General features: G+C 37.6%; 2 protein-coding genes across 2 annotated transcripts; one reads left to right on the top strand and one right to left on the bottom strand.

Moving 5' to 3' along the window:
- Positions 1–4,523: 4,523 nt before the first annotated feature.
- On the top strand, positions 4,524–14,846 carry LOC121259466 (sulfite exporter TauE/SafE family protein 3-like). Its single transcript, XM_041161067.1, has 12 exons — positions 4,524–5,294; positions 11,703–11,862; positions 12,434–12,634; positions 12,711–12,775; positions 12,867–12,894; positions 12,997–13,091; positions 13,159–13,245; positions 13,359–13,409; positions 13,525–13,746; positions 14,062–14,155; positions 14,273–14,413; positions 14,563–14,846. The coding sequence occupies exons 1-12, from the start codon at positions 5,082–5,084 to the stop codon at positions 14,649–14,651; spliced, it is 1,446 nt and encodes a 481-aa protein (XP_041017001.1). The 5' UTR covers positions 4,524–5,081; the 3' UTR covers positions 14,652–14,846.
- Positions 14,847–15,439: 593 nt separating this feature from the next.
- LOC121259177 (protein disulfide isomerase-like 1-6) lies at positions 15,440–21,623 on the bottom strand. The gene is made up of 12 exons (XM_041160686.1): positions 20,857–21,623; positions 20,471–20,600; positions 19,339–19,504; positions 19,005–19,123; positions 18,226–18,306; positions 18,051–18,140; positions 17,835–17,906; positions 17,672–17,740; positions 17,338–17,418; positions 16,802–16,936; positions 16,198–16,251; positions 15,440–16,114 (listed from the first exon to the last, which is right to left on the bottom strand). The coding sequence occupies exons 1-12, from the start codon at positions 21,375–21,377 to the stop codon at positions 16,019–16,021; spliced, it is 1,614 nt and encodes a 537-aa protein (XP_041016620.1). The 5' UTR covers positions 21,378–21,623; the 3' UTR covers positions 15,440–16,018.
- Between the last annotated feature and the right edge of the window lie 97 nt (positions 21,624–21,720).

Raw genomic sequence — 21,720 nt, 5'->3', positions numbered from 1 at the left:
CACCTCCATTCAATGTAAGTAATAAATTGCCGGTTGGTAGGTCACAAAGTGGTAGAGTTAGGTCAATGAGTTGAGATCACTTTACAAGAATACTAAAAGGTGATTCCACTAAACTTAGGATTGCATGTAATTATTGTGAGGTTTCGTATGCATATGATACAAAGACCAACGATACAAAGTTCATGAAGTATTACATTGAGAAGCAATGTAAAAAATGATCGTTTAAGAAAACTGATAAGTCTCAGACGACTCTAGGTTGGAAGGTGGAGGGAGGAAGTGGTAGTAGGGGACTTGTGCCCATTGCATTTAGTGTTGAGGTTTGCCGATAAGTCTTAGCAGAGATGATTTTTCTTGATAAGTTGCTCTTTAGGTTTGTTGGAGGAGAGGGTTTCAAGAAGTTTATACTTGTGATTTGTCCTAAGTGGGTAGGAATTCCATCCCTTATGATGGTTGTCAATGTCTGCTTTAATCTGTTTATGAGGGAAAGAAATAACTTGAGAAATGCCCTTCGAGGGCAATGAATTTCCCTTACCAAGAATATATGGACATCCATGCAAAACCTCAACTATATGTGTCTCACAGCACACTTTGTTGATGATGACTGGAAGCTACACAAGAAGATTCTTTCATTTTCTTTGGTTGAAAATCACATGGGTGATACACTTGGTAATGGTATATAGATGTGTTTGCATGATTGGGGGTGATCGAAATTACTTGCACTCACTCTTGATAATGCAAGTTCTAATAATGACGTTGTTTTTTATTTGAAAAAAAACCAAGTATAGGAGGGATACAGTCTTGGAACATTAATTCTTGCATATTTGATGTTGTGCCCACATTTTAAACTTAATCGTTTGTGAGGGATTGAAAGAATATGAGGAGTTTATTGCGAATGTGAGGGTTGTTGTGAAGTATGTTAAATCCTCCCCTCAAAGGTGGAGTATATTTAAGAAATGTGTGGGGTTGGAAGAGATTCAATTCAAAAGCCATGTTTGCCTAAATGTACCAACTAGGTAGAACTCCACCTATCTTATGTTGGAGAGAACTTCAAAATTTAGAAAGGCTTTTGATCGGTTGGAGAAAGAAGATCCTGGCTTATTTGGTAGTATTGGAGATGATGATGATGAAAATGATGTGGTGAATAGGAGAAAGTCAAAGAAGTTAGGGCCTCCCAATGCATCCGATTGAGATAAGGTAAAGTTGTTTATAAGGTTTCTTCAATTATTTCATGATGCAACTTTACGCTTCTTGGGGGTGAATATGTAACTTGCAACGTTTTTTTTTCGGAGTTGGTTACTATTAAAGATGCCATTAACATGGAGTGTGAAAAAGGAAGTCTCGTAGTGTGATTAATGGCCACAAATATAAAGAGAACGTTTGAAAAGTATTAAGAGAATTTGGATAATCAGAATATGTTGCTGTATGTTGGGATTCTTCTTGATTTTCACTGCAAGATGCGATATCTTGAGTTTGGATTGGAAAAAATGTATGCACATAATCATACAAAAACTATTGATTTGAGTTGAAAGATGAAAAATGCATTTATCCGCATGTATGAGACATACATGAAAAATAAAGAAGGGAGTTCTCCTCAGCACGCTAGTTCCCCACATGAAGATGTAAGTCCTTCAGTTGGTAAGTTTGCGTCTAGGAAGACACAATTGATGACCCAATTTAAGCAATAGTTACAGTCAGAAGACAGTTTGGGAAGCAAGTCAGAGGTTAATAGATATCTAGCTGAAAGATGTGAGGATCAAGATGATAGTTTTGACCTTCTAAATTGGTGGAAGGTGAATTCAGTTAGATATCGCGTATTTTCAAAGTTTGCACGCGATGTACTTGCAATACCAGTATATACTGTGACCTTTGAATCTACATTTAGCAATGCGGGTCGTGTACTTGATTCTTTCCAAATTAGTTTAAATCCGATGATGGTTGAGGGTCTCATATGTGCACAAAATTGGTTTAATTCTTCTTCTACTCTAATAAGCTTTAGGACTTTAATGGATTAAGTGGAGGAATTTAAAAAACAGCTGGATATGGGTATGTAAGAAATTTACTTCTGATGTCTTTTATGGTTTGTTTTGTTTTATCTTCTATATTATGTAACTTTATTTAATTTGTTTTGTTTTAAATTTTTATGGATAGAAAGGGGTGTAACCGGTCCGGTTCGATCCGATTTTGGACAAAATTTAGGACCGAACCGGTATGTACCGGTTTTGTATTTTTTAAAACCGATTACGCACCAGTTACCCTCCTAAATCGGTATCTCCGGTTTTACCAGTTTCCGGTCCGGTTCGATCCGATTTTCCGGTTTTTTAAAATGTAAGTTTGTCATTAAAAAATAAAAATCTGTTAATAAAAAAAACTGCTTAAAAAAATCTGTTCTAAAAATCTATTCCTATTACAAAATCTGCACTACTAAAAAAATCTGTTTTAGTAAAAAAATTAGTATTAGTTATAAACTTATATATTAGTATAGTTATATAATATATTAGACTATATAATAGTATTAATATTATACTATTAGTATAGTTATATATTAGTATTAGTCATAAACTTATATATTAGTATAACTATATAATATATTAGACTATATATAATATAATTTAATATATATATTTTATGTTTAAAGCATATGATCAATTAAATTTTCATCTTCAAGATTAAACTTTTATTTTATAAATTATAATAACATTATCTTATATATAATTATATTAATAACATATGATCAATCAAATTACTAATATTCATATTTAAGATTAATATTTTATGTTATAATTTATAAATTATAATATGAAATTATTTCATATATGATATATAATTATATATATTATACATAAAAATTTCACATATAATTATATATTATATATAAAACATATATAAAATATTAATTTTTATATTTTTTCCCCCCAACCGGTCCGGTCCTGTCCTGAAAATTGTAGAACTAGAACCGTACCAACCGGTACAGTTTCGACCGGTTTGCATAATTCAAGAACCGGTTCCGGACAGGGCCGATTCAAAACCGGTCCAACCGATCCGATTTTCCGGTTTAAATTTACACTCCTACTTGTTGGAGATTTTGCTTATTTTATGGAGGCGTCAAATTCAATGCCTACCGGCCCTACACCCAATGCTGATTAGACTAAAGAGGTGAAAAGATTTTTTGTTATAGTTTCTGATATTGTTGGTTTTTTAATCCATTATGATTATCTTTATCCTCGGTTTTAAAACTCTAATCATATGTATTAAATCATCATATTTTATACAGCTTATAGATTTATTTTGTTTTTATTCACTGAATCTGATTTGGCTTGATTTTTAGCATTTTGCAGATAGGTTGCTAAGGGACTTGGCTTTTGGCATTTTGAATTTATTTGGATCATCCTATAATTGTATTCTTCTTAGTTGTTAGTTATGTTAAGTTGTTAACTCATCTTATTTAATATTAGTGTCTGCATGTGGACACTACATTATCTTAGAGAGTGTTTTGGATTGTAATTTGTAAAAACTTTTGTTATTTTTTTTTTTGGTTTTGTAACTTCTTTATTATTTTATTTGAATTTTTGGAATCTACTCTTGTAAGCTGTATTATCTTTTTTTTTATTTCTTTTTTATATAGATTATTTTTCTTTTATCATTTTTTGTTAAGAGCAAGTTTTTTTTAGTATTTTTAGTTTAAAAATGTACAAAATGTGATGGGAGCAGAAAATGATTGAAATTGGATAAAAAAAAAAACCAGATTTTAATTGGATTGAGTGGCCTATTTTGGACCTAATCCAGATCAACAGGATCAGACCGAACCGAAAATTATATAATTCTTGATCCGATTCAGGATGAAAAAAAATCTTAGACCAAATAAATCCGGTCCAGTACACAAAATCTCCTGCAAACCAACCGTAGCGGAACGAGATCACCCATTGGTATAATCACCATTTAAAATTAGGTGACTTGTCAATGGGATGAAATCCGGATGTTGAAGCCAGAAAGTGGGTGAGCAAACTCAATTTGTCGTGTACCGCAAGCTAGCCTGAACTTCCATATTTATCTACCACAAATCATGTATTTGTAGGCTGGATAGAGAAGACATCATTCACTTTGGATCTGTGAACTATAAAAATATATATTTTTAAAATGTAAATAAATGCATTGCAGGGCCCAGTCAGGGGAGGACAGTTGTATATTCTCATGAAATGATGTGAAGTCGAGAGAGACATCGGGATCTGTAGCAACTAGCAATTCTCCTTGGATTAGTACAGACTTATTTTTAAGATTTTGAAAGTTTTAAATTATTTTTTTTTATGTTTGATTTAAAATTTTAAAAAATATAATGATTAAATAAAAATATTTAATATTTAAAATTTAAAAATATTTATATTTAAATGATATTTAAAAATAAAATAGAATGAGATAGTACGAGATAAACGTCCAAACGGCGCGCAATGAGGAAGAAAGTTTGTCTCGCAACTACTATTCCGAGTTTCCAACTCTCAAATTACAGTTGAGTAAATTATAGTTAAGTTGAGTGGAGTGAAATTGAGTGAATTCTGACCGCAATAAACTCACTTGGTGAGTTCGTCCGATTGTCTCAAAATCGACTCTTCTTCCCCTTGGTGTCACTCACCCGTTGCAGGGATCTACTCTCTCCGCACCACAGGAAGAAAGCAGAGCGCTCTCTCTCTCTCTCTCTCTCTCTCTCTCTCTCTCTCCCTCCCTCCCTCCATCCATCCCCGAGACAAAAGGCTTACGAAGGCTAAAAAAGACGGCCCATTACGGTCGGTATTTCGATCCAAGCATTTATGTTAAAGTTCTGTTGTTTTCCAGTGTTTCGTGAGCACAAATTAAAACGGGAAACGAGTTCAGATCGAGCTTTGCGCTTCTACCACTGTCCCACTCAAAGAGTCAGGCAGAGTGGCTTGTCCCTGTACCCTTTTCCCTTTTTGCTCTAAAAGTTTCTACTGTACTCAAAGTGGACTAGAACTTCATCTACGAATTGGGTTTCGCAAAAAAGGCTTTTTTTTTTTTTTTTATTATTGAAAAAAATGAGCTTCTGAAGAAGAGAGGAGCAAGTAAGAGAAAATATGATGGCTTGGACGGGATCAGAATGGAGGGGTTCGAAGTTGATTGAAATAGCTGTGATTAGTCTTCTCCTTGTGTCTTCGTTGTTAATTGTTTCGGCAAAAGGAAGAGCTTCAAGTTACAATGACAAGGAAGAGGTTGACTGTGATCATGTTATGAAAGTCTGGAATTCCTTATGGGAACAGGGCCGATTGTCGGCTGATCGTATTTGGCCGGTGAGTAAAACTTTTCTGGTCTTATAATGCCTACAGCGTTTTGTACAACTACATTTGTTTTGATTGCATGTTTTTCTCCTACATGTTTTGTACAACTACCTCTACCCTCTTTATTTTGGTTCACTGATCAAGGAACAACTGTAACACGGACAATTGTTGATGGAAATAGGAAGAAGATAAAATTCTCACTTCGTGGCTGCGAGCCTCTAAGATAGAAGTATGGCTTATTTGGATAGTGAGGTGAGAAGAGATGATTTTATATAAATTGAATAAAATATTATTTTTTAATATTATTATAAGGGGTGTAAATGTGCAATCTGAGAGTGATATCGAAATTTTCAGTCTATCATTTTTTTCGGACCGAACATCCCTAGGAATCGGACCGGTCCGGTAGCTTTCGTTTTGGTCTGATCCGGCTTTTCTTCTTCTTCTTTTTTTTATAAATAAATTAATAAAAAATTTATTTAAATACTAAATTAAAATTAAGTGAATTATTAATATGGATTATGTAATTAGTTCAATAAAAAATTATTTTATATGGTCAATGATAATAAATTAAATGAAAATTGCAATCTTAACTTATATAATTAGTTAATTGAAATTTTATATTTTTAATAGTGATAGATTTGATAAAAATTACATAATTAATTATACAATTATTATATAAATATTATATATAATATATATATATATATTTAAAACAAAAAAATCGGTCGCTCCGGTCCGGTCTAGGGTGGGAAACCCCTGGACCGGGACTAGACCGAAAATTCTCGGTCCTCTATTTCAAGGATCGAGACTGATCGGTCTTGGTCTCGAGTTGGTCCGGTCGGTTTTTCCTGTTTAGACCGACCAATTTCACCCCTAATTATTATTGTTTTGGGATTTGAAAGAAAATTGAATTATGTATTATATTTTGTATAGAAATTTTAAAAAGTTATAATGATGAGATGAGATAGGTTGATAGTGTTTCAGTATCCAAATGGGGTCTTAGAGAGAGAAAATAGAGAGAAGGATTTCTGTAATATCATTCAGCACTGACAATAGCACGGCATTTCCACCAATAACCACCAAGGGTCTCATGCGACGGACCTCTAGGTGTGCTAACCAATTAGAAAATAAGCAACTAACAGAAATATAAACTACCTCGTGGGCTACTGTGGGCCTAAAGTTAATACAGATACGATAGTTAAAATAAAGCTGACAACAAAACACTAAAGCTGAAAACAAAAATGAGAGAGCCCAGCCCGTTTTACTCCATTAGGTGTCCAGTTCCCTTATTCTTCAAAGCCCACACTACTACCTTGGCCCACTCTGGCCCACTACGCAACCCTTCAACAACACTGTGTGACAATACTGCAAGGAAAGGATAGTGCTCCTTCAAAACCTGGTAGGGTTCCCAGGTTGCATCGTCGACATGTTGCCCCTGCCAACGGGTAAGTAGGTCCACCAAGGCCTGGTTCCGCACCTTTTTGACCCTCCTTGCTAAAATCTCCGATGGTTCTAGCTTCAAAGTGCTGTCTTGGTTCACTGGGGGAAGGGTTTGATGAGCAACTACCTGCTGGCCAAACTTCTTCTTGAACTGCGAGATGTGGAACACTGGGTGAATGATAGTGGTGGGTGGCAGCTGAAGGCGATACACCACTTCTCCAACCCTCTCTATGATCTGGAAGGGGCCGTAGTATCGAGGGGACAACTTCAAGTTCTTGCAGTGGGCCACTGTCAACTGCCAATAGGGTTGAAGCCTGATCATAGAGAGGGTTGGAGAAGTGGTGTACATAGGGGGCCACTGTCAACAACGTTGGGTTGCCATAGAGGGCCTCAAAATGGGTTAGGCGTGTCAGAGGCATGTAGGGTGGTATAATACCACCATTCGGCTAGGGGTATCCACTGTGCCCACACCTTAGGCCTGTCACCCATAAAGCACATAAGATAATTCTCAAGGCACTTGTTTACTCTCTCCATTTGGCCATCAGTTTGGGGATGATAGGAGGTGCTAATGGCCAATTGAGTTCCCTAGGTCTTGAATAGCTCTTGCCAAAAGGTGCTAGTGAAGGTGCTTCCCCGATCTGAGATGATGGTTTGGGGCATGCCATGGAGTTTTAGGATGTGTTTGACAAATAAATGGGCTAAGGTCTTGGCATTAAAGGGGTGTGTCAAAGGGGTAAAGTGAGAGTATTTGGTGAGTCTATCTACAACCACCCATAGACTGTCGAAACCTTGGGAGAGGGGTAGGCCTTCTATGAAGTCCTTGAGATATGGGCCAGGGCTGGGAAGGAATTGGGAGAGGCTGTAATAAACCACTTGGTTTAGACTAATCACCTTTGACCCTCTGGCAAGTTTCACATTCCCTTATCAATCTTTTGATGTCTGATCTCATTCCAGGCCAATAATATTCCCTCTTTACTCGATGCAGGGTCTTATCATACCCTGAATGACCCCCTACAGGGCTGTTGTGCAGCATTTGTAACACCTTTTGCCTGTTTTCCCCATCATCAGCAACAAAAATCTTTTGTTTGTAGTATAAGAGCCCTCCCTTCACTATGAACTTCTGGGGTAAAGACCCATCTTTCCATTTAAAAAATAAGCTGAGGGCCTAGGGATCCCTGGTATATCCCAGTTTCAACTCCTCCCACCATTCAGTAGTGGGAATAGATAGGGCAGAGATGCTGGCTTCCACTTCAGCCTTACTGTCCTCATCCCTCTTGGACAAAGCATCGGCCTCCTTGTTTTCCTGCCCCTTTTTGTACTCCACCTTAATATCATACCCTAAAGGCTTGGAAACCCACTTTTTTTGCATAAGGTTCCCCACCTTCTACTCTAGGAGGTATTTCAGGCTTCAGTGATCAGTTTTGATAGTGAAGCACTGACCAATCAGGTCAGGTAGGGTCTCCATTTTTGGATGGTAGTCACAAGTGCATACAACTCTTTCTCATAGGTAGACCATGCTAGCACCCTTCCTTTGAGAGCTTGGTTGTAGTAAGTGATAGGTCTGTTTCTCTGCATAAGCACAGCCCCAACTGCATTTCCTGAGGCATCACATTCTATTACAAAAGGCACTGAAAAGTCTGGTAAGGCTAGCATAGGTGGCCAAGTCCTTGCTGCCTTAAGTTTGAGAAAAGCCTCTTTAGCCTCATGAGACCATACAAAATGATTTTTCTTCAATAAATTGGTTAAGGGCCTAGCTATTCCTCCATATCCTCTGATGAACCGCCTATAATACCCTATCAACCCTAAAAATCCCCTTAGAGATTTTAGTGTTGTAGGGAAGGGTCATTCCTCAATGGCCCTATTTTTTCAGAGTCTGCTTTTACCCCACATGCTGATATTAAGTGGCCCAAATAGGTTACTTCAAACTTAGCAAAAGAGCACTTAGAGGGCTTAGCTAGTAAGATGTTTTTCCTCAAAATCTCCAGGGTTAGTTCCAGGTGCTTTAAGTGTTCCTTTGTTGTCTTGCTGTATATTAATATGTCATAAAAAAAACTAGGACAAACTTCCTTAGATAAGGCTTGAAAATCTCATTCATGAGACTTTGAAATGTTGAGGGAGCATTGGTTAGCCCTAAGGGCATAACCAGGAATTCAAAGTGGCCCTCATGTGTCCTGAAGGCAGTTTTAGGGATGTCTTCTATCCTCACCTTTATCTGGTGATATCCCGAATATAGATCTAGCTTAGAGAATAATTCTGGTCCACTTAGCTCATCTAATAGTTCTTCTACTACTGGGATAGGATATTTGTCCTTAATGGTTGCCTTGTTCAAAGCCCGGTAGTCAACACACATCCTCCAAGAGCCATCAGCTTTTCTCACCAATAGGACATGTGAGGAATAGGGGTTTTGGCTCGGCTAATGACTCTTGTGGTCAGCAACTCCTTCACAATATTTTCTATTTTGTCTTTTTGGAAATAAGGGTATCTATAGTGTCGAACTGATATGGCTGGAGTGTTTGGGTAGAGGTTAATAAGGTGGTCATGTGTTCAGTGGAGTGGCAGTCCTTTTGGCTCTCCAAACACATCTGAATTTTGACTGAACAACTCTTGGACAGGTTCGGGTATTGCCCCATTCTGTTCACTCGATTCCTCTTCAACCAACTGAAGCAGTAGCCCTCTCTTTTCCAACCTGTTGTGTTTGTTAATGCCCCCTTCTTCAATTCCCTGAGAATGACTCAAGCCCCTTAGTTGTACAGTTTTCCCTTCATGCTGGAACTTCATCAGTAAGTTCTGGAAATCCCAGAGGAAAGGGCCCAAGCCTCTCAACCACTGCACCCCTAGCACCTTGTCACAACCTGCAAGTACTAGAACATGCACATCAGCAAAAAAATGGGTGTCTTGCACCTTAAATCCCAGTTTAGTTACTCTCCCTTCACTAGTGACCTGTTCTCTATTGTCAATCGTCACTCTCACATGTTCATCCCCATTAAATGGTATATTACCCATCCTTACAACTGATGGGTCTAAAAAATTGTAGGCACTCCTCAAGTCAATTAGCATAATAACTTCTTGGCTACCTACTCTCCCTCTCACTCTCATTGTTTTCCGGTTCTGTGAGCCAATCAGGGCATGTAGGGAAATTTCTGGTTGTGGTTCTGTTTTCTGGTTTTCTCCCTCCTCCCCTAACAGCATCTTCTCTATCTTTTCACTATCACTGCCAACTTCATATTCTTCTTCTACATCCTCAATTAGGAATAGCTTGGAGTTGGAACAGTTGTGGCCTTGGTTCCACTTAAGAGTCACAGTGATAACACAAGCCCCTTTCCCTTCTCTCCTTCATTTGCTGGGAATTAATTTTCTTGACAGGTACCTAGGCCTTAGATCCTCCTTTCTGTGTAGTTGTAGGGTTTGAGTTGGGGGTTTTAGCAATCCTGGTTCATGATGATTTTGCAAGCCCCTCGGGTTCCTCCTTATAACTCCTAAGTGTTCCTCCTGGATCTTAGCTAGGCTATAAGCAGAGAGTAAATTAGTTGGGTTGAATATTCTTACTGGGAGTTGAATGTCATCTTTCAACCCACTTAAGAAACAACTGAGTTTATAGTACGCAGACAAACCCCGAAGCCTATTAGACATTGCCTCAAACTTAGATTTGTGTTCCTCCACTGTACCATTTTGTTTGAGCCTAGTGATGGTCTGCATAGGGTCATCATACGAGCTGGGGCCAAACCTAGTTAGAATTGCCTTGGAAAACTCTTCCCAATTGCCCAAATTCCCTGTTTCCTCCAAGTCTTGAAACCATATCAGGGCTTGGCCTTCCATATAAAATGAGGCTATCCTCAATTTTTGTTGGGGCAGTGTGTTGTTGTAATTAAAGAAGTGGTTAGCCTTATATAGCCATCCACTTGGGTCCTCCCTACAAAAACTAGGAAAGTCTATACGTACTGACCTGGGAAAAGACTCCCCTCCTGACCCTTGGTGCTGTTCTTTCTGCAAGTGATGAGGAATCAAAGAAGTCTACCCCGAGGAAGCATCCTAGTTCATGCTCTGCATCTCCATTGTCAATGCTGCAAGCTGATGAACAACCGAGTCAAACTGCCTCTTCATTCTAAGGATCTCGGTTTCAACAGTCTTGAATTGCAATTCTGTGGACCTTGTAAGGGTAGCCAAGCCATCCTGGAGCTGACTCTGCAACCCAAAGGTTTCAGCTTCTGCACTCTTGAATTGCGCCTCAGTTGATTTTTTTAACGACCCCAAGCCTTCCTAGAGTGGGTTCATCCTTGTCCCTTCTGCCATTCCAAAAGAGCAGTTGTTTTTGGATCCAAATCTCTGATACCAGAATTGTAACACACAATTGTTGATGGAAATAGGAAGAAGATAAAGTTCTCACTTCGAGGGTGAGAGCCTCCAAGATAGAATTAAAGAGAGAAAATAGAGAGAAGGATTTTAATATCATTCGGCACAGACAATAGCACAGCGTTCCCACTAATAACCACCAAGGGTCTCATGCTACGGACCTCCAGGTGTGCTAACCAATCAGAAAATAAGCAATTAACAGAAATATAAACTACCTCGTGGGCCATGGGCCTTAAGTCCATACAGATACGATAGTTAAAATAAAGCTGACAACAAAACACTAAAGCCGAAAACATCAATGAGAGAGGCCAGCCCGTTTTACTCCTTCAGGTGTCCAGTTCCCCTATTCTTCAAAGCCCACACTACTACCTTGGCCCACTATGCAACCCTTTCAACAACAGTGTGACAAACCCCCCCCCCCCCCCCCCCCCCCCAAAAAAAAAAAAAAAAAAAGAGTACAGAAACTTCAAATTTAATTTGTTTTCTTGCGACAAATGAAGAACAAATATTTTTTTTTTATGTACTGTTGGGTGTACTACCTTTTGTGATTTTCCTTTTTAATTTGTTGTTATTGTGCCAATTGATGGTACAAATAGTAAAACTACTAATGTTGAGAGATTGGGTTTACAGGATATGGAGTTTGGCTGGAAGATTGTTGTTGGCACCATCATAGGATTCTTTGGGGCAGCTTTTGGAACTGTGGGAGGAGTTGGTGGGGGTGGCATCTTTGTTCCCATGCTTACCCTTATTATTGGGTTTGACCAGAAATCATCGACAGCCCTATCCAAATGTAAGTACCATCCTCATCCTCATAGGTGTTTTCTCTCCTTTTCATTTATTTCTGTCACCCAATAGCTTTTGAGAAGCCCCACGTCTCTGTAGAGTGTAGAGTTTCAATGTAGGTGGATATTGAGCTCATACTGTCCCTATAGCCATCGATCTGAGTTTATCCAAAATTCTGCGTGGGAATGTTGGAGTCTTATCAACTTTCAAGCTTTGTCCCCTCAAGTGGAATTTTAAAACTAAAATTAAGCGTTAAAAGTGAAGATTCATGCTTTGAACTTGAGATCTCTTTATGTTAAATTATGAATTATCACAAAAATATAAGATGACAGGTCAAGGTGAATTTATATATATATATATTTTATGATACTGGTTCTTTTAATTTCAAAATGGTAAAGTGGATTTGAGAGCCTTCCAGCTTGGATGCAGTTCTTTCTTTCCTTTGCGTATACTGCACTCTAAATTGGTCACGGCTCATAAGTTGATATACTGAAATTTGATTTCTAATTTACTTTTCACCTTTCTAATTAACATGATATATGAGGGAAATTTTCCTTGATTTGGTTTGTTTGGTTCAGGTATGATCATGGGTGGAGCTGCGGCAACTGTTTTCTACAATTTAAGGCAAAGACATCCTACACTTGAGCTGCCTGTTATTGATTATGATCTTGCACTTCTGTTTCAGCCCATGTTGGTGTTGGGGATCAGTATTGGAGTTACTTTCAATGTGATTTTTCCTGACTGGATAATCACAGTCTTGTTAATGGTCACCTTCATAGGTAATTATCTTTAGAACTGCTATTTCTGCGTGTTCTTCTTGGACAGCCTCCCTGATCCGGTCATGATTACCTGCAGTGACTTCAAGCAAGGCATTCATTAAGGGTGTTGAAACATGGAAAAAGGAAACCATAATTAAAAGGGTAGCTCAAAATTTTTGCTCATACTCTTAGTTTAAATTGAAGTTCTTTATGCTTCAACACTTAATTTCTTACTTGTTCCTCTTATTTCCAGGAGGCTGCTAGATTTTTGCAATCAAGAAGTGAGTTAATCTCTCTCTCTCTCTCTCTCTCTCTCTCTCTCTGTTTCTTTACCTTGGGTTTCTCAAAGAATTCTTAGCCTGGCTAATGTGTTCTTAAATCAGATAGAGGTATTGATCAGGAGGTCGAATACAAGCCTCTACCTGCAGACCCAAGCACTAGCACTCGTTCAGAGAGCAAGGAATCTGAAAAATCAAAGGTTAGAATACACAGTCAATCCTTCTTTGACTCATGGTTTTCATGACTGACATCTGTAAAATTCCCAGGTCTCTATTCTTGAGAATATTTACTGGAAGGAAGTTGGAGTACTTTCTGCAGTGTGGATCATTGTCCTTGGACTGCAGATCGCCAAGGTTTTATTCAGCTTCGTGCTTAATTTTCTTTCTAGAAGTACTCTATGATTAGTTTTCCTTTGCTTCTCGCATCAATGAGCTAGATTGATGGGTTTCTCATGTGTTGGATACAGAATCATACAACTACTTGTTCGGTGCTGTATTGGGTACTAAACCTATTGCAGGTACCTTTCACAACTTCAACGAGAATAGAAGAGCTGTGGGCTTGGATACTAAGATACTTGAAAACTATTCCTCGAGCATCTTGGTGATGGTTTATTTTCCTTTTGTCATCCTCAGATCCCAGTAACCGTTGGAGTGACTTCATATGAAGCCGTGAACCTGTACAAAGGGCAGAGAGTGATCGCATCAAAGGGAGAAGCAGACACAAATTTGCGAGTGCACCAGTTGGTTCTTTATTGTGCATGTGGAATATTAGCTGGCATAGTCGGAGGGTTGCTTGGTCTTGGTGGAGGATTCATTTTGGGTCCACTTTTTCTGGAGCTGGGAGTCCCTCCTCAGGTGCGTTGGGTGCTTCGATGCTTTCAAATTTAGTCTGGATAACATTTCTGTTTTTGCAGGATCAGAGAAAAACAATGACATTTATGTTAGGCAGTAAGTTTGTATTTCTTTGTACACTTAAATGTTAATAGCCTCAGAAAACTGGTAATGAAGAAAGCAAAGCATCTTTAAGGAGTCTATTCAGTGGTTAGATGATAGCTGTTCAATCCTACAGCCATATTTATGATTTCACCTTGATAAATATTCTTTGCTTGAATTCAATCTCCCCTTTATAATTTCGAAACTTGAGAGTTTACTGGACATTTTATCTTTCAGGTGTCAAGTGCCACAGCAACCTTTATCATGACATTTTCTTCAACCATGTCTGTCGTACAATATTACCTTCTGAAACGATTCCCTGTTCCATACGGTAAGTAAAGATGAGTACCACCACACGAATAATAATTTAGATTACCAAAGGAAACTACCATTTCCCCCCCAAAATTCAACACAGGTAGTGCTAACTTTTTCTGATAATTTCTTGCAGCTCTGTACTTTATTGCAGTTGCATCCGTTGCTGCCCTTGTAGGGCAGTATGTGGTAAGAAAGGCGATCGCCATACTAGGGAGAGCATCTTTGATCATCTTCATTTTGGCTTCCACAATTTTTGTCAGTGCTATATCACTAGGTATTTGTCATTTTGGAATAAGTACTTATTGCAGTTCGCATAAAAGATTAAAGTTATTTGAAAAAGATTGATCTAGTTATGGGTTCATCCTATATTCAGATTTTAAAGTTTTCATAAATACTGAACAGTTTTTGTTTCTTTATGAACAGGTGGTGTAAGCATAGCAAACACGATTAGAAGTATTAAGCAGCATGAGTACATGGGATTTGAAAACATCTGCACATACGAAGCAACTTGAAAGCTCTTGCTCGACTTTCTTAATTTCAAATTTTTAGACTATTTAATTCTCTATGACCTTTAAAATTATTCCCATGCTCAGGAATCAATTGGATCTTGATGCCAAACATTTTCATATTTTTCAGCTCCATATTTTTCTGCTTTGTATTTTACAAATTTTCAGGATCATTGGGAAGATGGTGCTCGCTTTTCTACACTCGCTGATCTGGTTCTGAAATTCGTCCAACTGCAAAAACATAAATAGTTGTGAAGCATTAACACCCTTGCACCTGGGTCTGGGCTCGAAGCACTCATTCTTTAAGAATTTGTATTTTGAAAGTCGAACCATATTGCACCAGGGTTCTGAAATCTTAATTCTATTGATTGGATAGGCAAATTGTCAAGGCCAAACATAACTTCTTGACACTAACAAGCTTTTGTAATTTTCATGAGCGTTGAAGATTAGCCTCTGGATGCATGTCATGTCGAAGGAGAAATACGGAGCAATTTGATTCATTCTATAGCTAGTGAAGGTTGGAGTTTAGAAAAATCGATTCCGTATGACTTCAGTGGGGGTCTCTTTAGCAGATCATGCAACACAAAAAGCAGCCTACTTTACAATGCCAAGCTCAGAATAATATTTTTGACCCCCATTCAAACCGAAGCAAGTGGTAGAGATCTTGTGAGTGAAACCAGTCGGTTGTAATCTCTATATTAAATTTCAAACACGGATAATGTTCAGCGATCAAAGACAAAAAGAGAGAGTAATCATCTACTAAATACCAGACTGCAATTGAAAGTGGCTGAGTGCATAAAATATTCTGGAGGATTTTAATTTATAGAGAATTATAGAATGGTTAACAGTTTACTTTAAGGCATTACCTTTTTGGATCTTCGCCTTCCTTATCTCCTATTCTTTCGTTGAATTTGGCATTCCCCTGGCGGAAAAGAGAAGCATGGGAAACAAGAACATGCAAGTTTTCAATACTAAAGTAATTCACTCGCACGTATGGTCCAACATGTTACTCACACGTTTAAGGAGGCTTATAGGGGCTCAGAGGCTTGTCTTGTCGATGCGACATCACATACATATCAAATTACTAGCTACGTGTGAAATTTATCTCAGATGAACTTGACAACACTACAATCCTGAATGATGTAACCCCTAAACTTGGTCTCTACTTCGGAGGATAAGAAAGAAATGATCAGAGATAAACTGCTACTATAGAAGAAGCTTGACCAAGGATACACATATCAATCCAAGATGAATGGTTGGATTTCCTTGATTAGGTAGTGGTTTTTTCCCGCTCAAAATTCTATTGGTAAAACTAACTCTGTATTTCTTTATTGATGACTTAAATTCTCAGTATATTTAGTCAATGTCCTTTTCTATAATTCATCTTTCGTAACGTGATCTTTAGCTTTCACATGTTTGTTGATAGATGCCGCCAGATCCTTCAAGCTGGATTTAGTAGATAGCTTGATCTGCAAGCATAATAGATTACTTCCATGAATTGGATAAAGCACACGTAACCATAAATATACATAGTATGTCATGAAATAATTACCGGATTTGATTTATCCTCTGCAGGGTAAAAGAGGAGTGTTGGATAGTCATCTACCTGCAATATATCAAGATAACGAAAGCAAAACCCTCATCAGCATCATCATTTATATGGCCAAAAATGTGTTTCATTGATAAGATTCAAGTGATTCGAAATTACTGAGACACCTGCACCCTTTTCATTCAGGCACTAGAATGAAAATGGCATTTTTTAAAAGGGTAAAGTATTCACCGTAATCATGGCTTAATATCAATTGCAGCAAAATCAGTGAGATTTAGAATAAGAAAAAAAGATATTGTAATCTGGGAGAGCTTGTGTGTAAGATGGGCTCAAGCAAGTGCCTCAAAACAAACTGGACAAATACTAAGTAGAACCCATAACAAAAAATACTGATTCTAAGTTGATAAGAAAAGCAATGGGCATAAAAGCTCAAGGGAGCATTCATACACCACAAGAAATTAAAATGGAGGAAACAGTTCCTTTTTCTCCAGCCATTTGAAACAAGTTTATTCAGTCTTTTACAGAATTTGAGTAAAGCCATACCAACGTTGTAACTTCATAAATAGTACACAATGTCGCGACATAAGTGCAATAATAATAAACCTACCTGCAGTTTTGGGTGTTCATTAGCAGAAGCGTCTATCCTTGCAAATACCAGATTATCCAAACCTTTGAAGTGCTTAGCCAACTTTTCAACATGCTTGCTGGTGGTTTCACACTTGATGCACCACGGTGTGTATACCTGTGCCAACGGAGAATATAGGTTCTTTAGGGAAAGACTTTAATTAATCTCCACTAGAATAATTTTGAAACCCTAGGCTGCTATAGAAATTTCAGCAAGTGTGTTGGGAATGTGCTACCAAGAAAATGCTCACTACAATTACATAAGGAGAACCAGAATACTACCTACCATGTATATAATGAATCCTATTATTCTCCAAAATGAAGGAAAGTGGTTTCCTATACCATAAAATGTAGTTTCCATGAAGTTTTGTTATCAACTAACAGTACCCACACAACTTCAAGTTGATAATACTACCATCTGTTTGATAAGCAAGCTTATATCTAACAGTATTTTGGACTAAAGGAGACTAGTTGTCATGAGCAAAGGAGAAGTAGCTGGAAGGCACAAAAATATCAAACCTCTAGAAGAACATTCTTAGGACTGCTCAAAACCAGGTCATCAAATGTCTTTCCTACAATGATCTGTATGCTTGCATCTTTCTGCAATTTTCACGTTCACAGAGACATTAGAAGATCACAGTGATTTGCAGATATAAAATAATATAAAACAAACAATTCCAATTTTTATTGGTTCACAAATGTCTTGGGAAATTAATCATGCCCATCATGTTATGCCCTTTATGACATCACCACATTGCACCAATTGGTGAGGCGGGAAAAGAGAAAAGGAAATAAACACCTCCCAAAAAGGACAAAAAGACATGAGTGAAATATGAAAGTAGAAAAGACTCACATTGTCTGGTATTGTCTGTGACTTGAAGTAAGGAGAAAGAGCACCATCCAGGAGCCCTTGGCAAAACTCCTATAAAAAGCCAATTCAGAATACGATTATAGTGGTCCAAGCAGATATCTCTCCAAAGGAAAGTTTAAACTGGAAAGGAAGAAAAGTATGTTACTTCTATGTTGGTCTGGGTCGGATCTGATGGTAACAAAAACTTCGAGCTGATTCTGTTATCAAATGCAGTCACCTATATGTCAAAAAAGAAAACTATAACCGTCCTTAATAGTCTCGCATAAATATGTTGAAGAAAGAAATATAACAATAACAATAATGACAGTGATGATGATGATGATATCACATTAAACATTTAGTTGCTAACTGGAGAACTAACCACAGTGTTCTCTGCTTCTTCAAGCCCAAATAAAGTTAAGAATGGCTTTGCAAGGTTCTCGTATGCAATGTCTATATATATAAACATTATCTGCATCCACAAATTACATGGGAAATCACATTATAAAAGTTGGATAATTGCAATAATGGCTTAAAATGCAGGTTAAAAAAACTACCTTTGACTTGAACTTTCTGGCAACTTCTTGAAGGGGCTCAAGAAGATTCTTAAAGTCATCAACCTCTGCAAAGACAATGACCTAGAGGATAATAAAGATGAACCTGTCAGCAACTAATTGCATCTTGTATCAGAGTTGTAGACAAATTTGCAGGTGTGCACCATCGAACGGTACCATAACTTCTTTAAGAAGTACTGGATATAAGCTTTGATCATGGGTATTTGACAGAACCATGCCAGATGGCTTGAACTTGTATTCCACTCTAGGCAAGTTAGTTTATAATTCTAGGTTCAGCAATTCAAAATTAATAGCCAAACGTCCACAAAATTCTACGTTCAGCATCAGTGCTATGAACCTTCCCATAGATTAGCTGAGAGATAGAATTTTCTGACGAACCTGGCTGCATATATTGGATTTTTCTAGGTCACTACATCAATTAGATCACCCCTATATGGTCACATCACAATTTATTAAGATGACAGGGAATTAAAACTGATTTGAGGCCTGCCCTTCAGAGGGAAAAGGACAGAAAGAGTTCATATTTTTCTTTCTTCTTACATACAATAATTGACCTTTGAAAAGTGCAATCATCGGTTCATACCAAAAAAATGAACAGTCTCAACAGCATTATATTTAAAAGTAAATCCCACTCACCAAAAGGTATAATCTTTTCCTCAGTTATCAACACAGATTCTAATACATAAAGCAAAATGGAGAAAAATTGTATGGGATATGAAAAACAACAGAAGAAAAAGTACAGTAAAGGGAGTATCAACAACCTGAAGTTTGATAGGGCTAGAGTAAACTCGTGCAGAATTTAGCTCAGTCAATTTAGTAACTAATGGGAACTTGTTACTGTCCAGAAACTGTAATATTTTTTCCATTTTGAAGGTCCCTTCTGCAATGTCAAACAAATTCATCACTCAGGATATCAGCAAGTTGTGGCCTGCTCATGTAATTTTCATGATACAGATGATTGAAAGATGAGTGTTGCCACTAGCAAGAAACATTTATCCCCAAGTAATAATTGAAAGATGAGTGTCACCACTAACAAGCCCTACCAGGAAAATCAGCAGCAGTTACAGATATACAATCACCATATCACACACTCACCGTATTTAGTGTATCTTTCGGGTTCACTTTTAACAATCCCAATGAAATGGTTAGTATCTTTGATATCTGGGAAAAGAACTTTTGCAACATCGATGCCACTCACTTCAACAAACTGGATTTCATTGTCAGATATTGCCGCTTTTACAAATTCTTCATTATCAGGTCCCTGTGGATATATCATCTGGTGTTATTATATTCATCACCACACCAGCCAGAATGAAGCTAAAACATATGGTTTCTAAGCCAATTTTGATTGCATCCAATGGATTGAAACAATGAGAATTGAATCCCCCCCCCCCCCCCCCCCCCCCAAAAAAAAAAATAAAAACAAAAACAAAACAAAAAACAAAAAAAGATTCAGCCACATTTGACAGTGTAGTCTACTAAACACTTTGAGATCCCTTGGCAAGTCATGGTTTGTTTGAATAAACTTAAAAAGTGACAAATGCATAACATACAAAGAAAACCTTTTTTTCTGGCATACATGAAACTTCATATGCCAATATCAATTTACTTCAAACTTGTTAAAAATTAACATGGTTTAACCATAAACATTTTGATTACATCATTTTTTTTTTATTAGTCAAATTTTTTATTACATTATAGCACCATTCCTATACCTACTGCACGAAAACAAAAGCTATAGTAAACCAAAGGAAAAAGGATCGCAACTCACTTCTTATTCCTACTTTCCTCCAATGCCAAATTGAAAGAAAAGTGCGCAGTTATGATTATTTAGTTCAATTTAAAAGTTTAATGCATTTTGAAACTTAACAGTGTCCAAAGAACACCAGCGGTTGTAGGAGAAATGTCAACAGAAAACCTAGTGACTAGTGAATATATTTTAAAGCCAACATTCAAGAGGTGAAATCACAAGAATCAGCTTCACCAAGTGTCAATTAGAAAAATCAAAAAGGGGTAACTGCATCTATTGGTTGGGAACAAAATTTTTTTTTTACCACACAGTAACGCGTCTCTTTCAGGACCCTTTCAATATAATGCTGGTTCACAAGAACAGAACAACATTAAAGCAAATAATTTGGAAATAACTTATGTAAGTTTTGTAATCAGGTTTAGCATTTTTTTCTCCAAAATTCCAGGAAAATTCTTGTAACGATTCAGATCCACATACCTCACATTCCTCGAACAGACCAGTAACAAATGTATGGTACTTTTTCAGAAATTCTTCTGCCTCCGCCACTGACCTTATTTTAATAACAGGTACACCAGTTTTCTTTCTTGCCCAGATAACTATTTCTTCCCTGAATAAAAATTAACCCAAAAACGCATCAAATTCAACTTCTAAGTTGCAAATTTGCACAATTACAACTTTAATTGAAAATTTAAGACACACATATGCTTTGATAAGATGAATAAATCAATTCACAACAAATCGCTAATCTGCGGGAAAGACCATTATGAATAAAAGGTTCATATAGCAGACCCTAGTCACTTAAAACACAACTTTTTTTATTAAATCAAGTCCAGTAAGATCTTCCGCTGAAAGCAGCAACTTACGCTGAAAATCCACCAGTGTATACTTGAGAAGTCCCATTAACAAACAGAAGAAGAGTAGGGAACCCTTTGATCTCAAGAAGGGACGCCGCCTTCGGATACCGGTCCGCGTCGAGCTTGGCCATCAAAAGGGGACTCCCCAATTCCTTGAGTGAAGTTGCAGCCTCAGCAAACTGAGGCATAAGCTCGGCACTCCTTGCACACCAAGGCGCATACCCCAGAACGAGCACGAACTCATTCCCATCAATGATCCTCTTGGTGTTATCGTTGTTAAGCTCAAGAACAATCCTCTGGGCTCTGGTTAAAACCTCAGCCTCTGATGACCTCACACTGGATGACCCTTCTTGTTCTCGCTTCTCTTCTTCTTCATCCCATGCTATAAGTTCTTCAAGACCTTCCAAATCTTCATTGTCATTTTCATTTGGGGCGGGCTCAGAGGCCTTGATAGTAATGAGAAAACTCAGGAATAGAAAAAGACTGAGGGTAAAAAAGAGGAATTTCGAAGTGGGTTTCCTCGTATGCATGTTGACGGGCAATATAAGAAAATGGGTTTTTGAGATTCTCGGCGAAAATTGCTTGTGATCTTGGATGAGATCTGTGTTAGGACTTGGATGTTAATCGAGAAGTTCTGGGTCTGCGGAAGATCTTAGTTTTAGGAGAGAGTGGGTTGATTGCGGATCGGTGTGAAATGAGAAGTGAGATTAATGTGCAGTCGTGCACACTTAAGTATTTGGATGTCCGGCGTTTCTGGCCGACATGTCGGCTAGATTGAGAGATGCACACAATTTTCTAAAAAATAGATATAGATTGAAGTTATTGTTGAGAATAATTATTTTGTATACATGATGTAATATCATCTAAATTACA

Source organism: Juglans microcarpa x Juglans regia, chromosome 1D (genome assembly GCF_004785595.1).
Source record: "Juglans microcarpa x Juglans regia isolate MS1-56 chromosome 1D, Jm3101_v1.0, whole genome shotgun sequence".
Taxonomy (NCBI): Eukaryota; Viridiplantae; Streptophyta; class Magnoliopsida; order Fagales; family Juglandaceae; genus Juglans; species Juglans microcarpa x Juglans regia.
Note: the sequence above shows the minus strand (reverse complement) of the source record. Positions and strands in the feature narration are given on the sequence as shown.

What these genes read in the sequence shown, in the direction of transcription:
- LOC121259466 (XM_041161067.1), top strand. Translation starts at nt 5,082, where the DNA reads ATGATGGCTTGGACGGGATCAGAATGGAGGGGTTCGAAGTTGATTGAA. An exon ending in ATCGACAGCCCTATCCAAAT is followed by an intron (nt 11,863 to 12,433) that starts GTAAGTACCATC and finishes TGTTTGGTTCAG; the next exon opens with GTATGATCATGGGTGGAGCT. An exon ending in AGCTGGGAGTCCCTCCTCAG is followed by an intron (nt 13,747 to 14,061) that starts GTGCGTTGGGTG and finishes TTTATCTTTCAG; the next exon opens with GTGTCAAGTGCCACAGCAAC.
- LOC121259177 (XM_041160686.1), bottom strand. Translation starts at nt 21,377, where the DNA reads ATGCATACGAGGAAACCCACTTCGAAATTCCTCTTTTTTACCCTCAGT. An exon ending in CCAGAAAGTTCAAGTCAAAG is followed by an intron (nt 18,141 to 18,225) that starts GTAGTTTTTTTA and finishes TTGTGGATGCAG; the next exon opens with ATAATGTTTATATATATAGA. An exon ending in CTAAGAATGTTCTTCTAGAG is followed by an intron (nt 16,937 to 17,337) that starts GTTTGATATTTT and finishes CCGTTGGCACAG; the next exon opens with GTATACACACCGTGGTGCAT.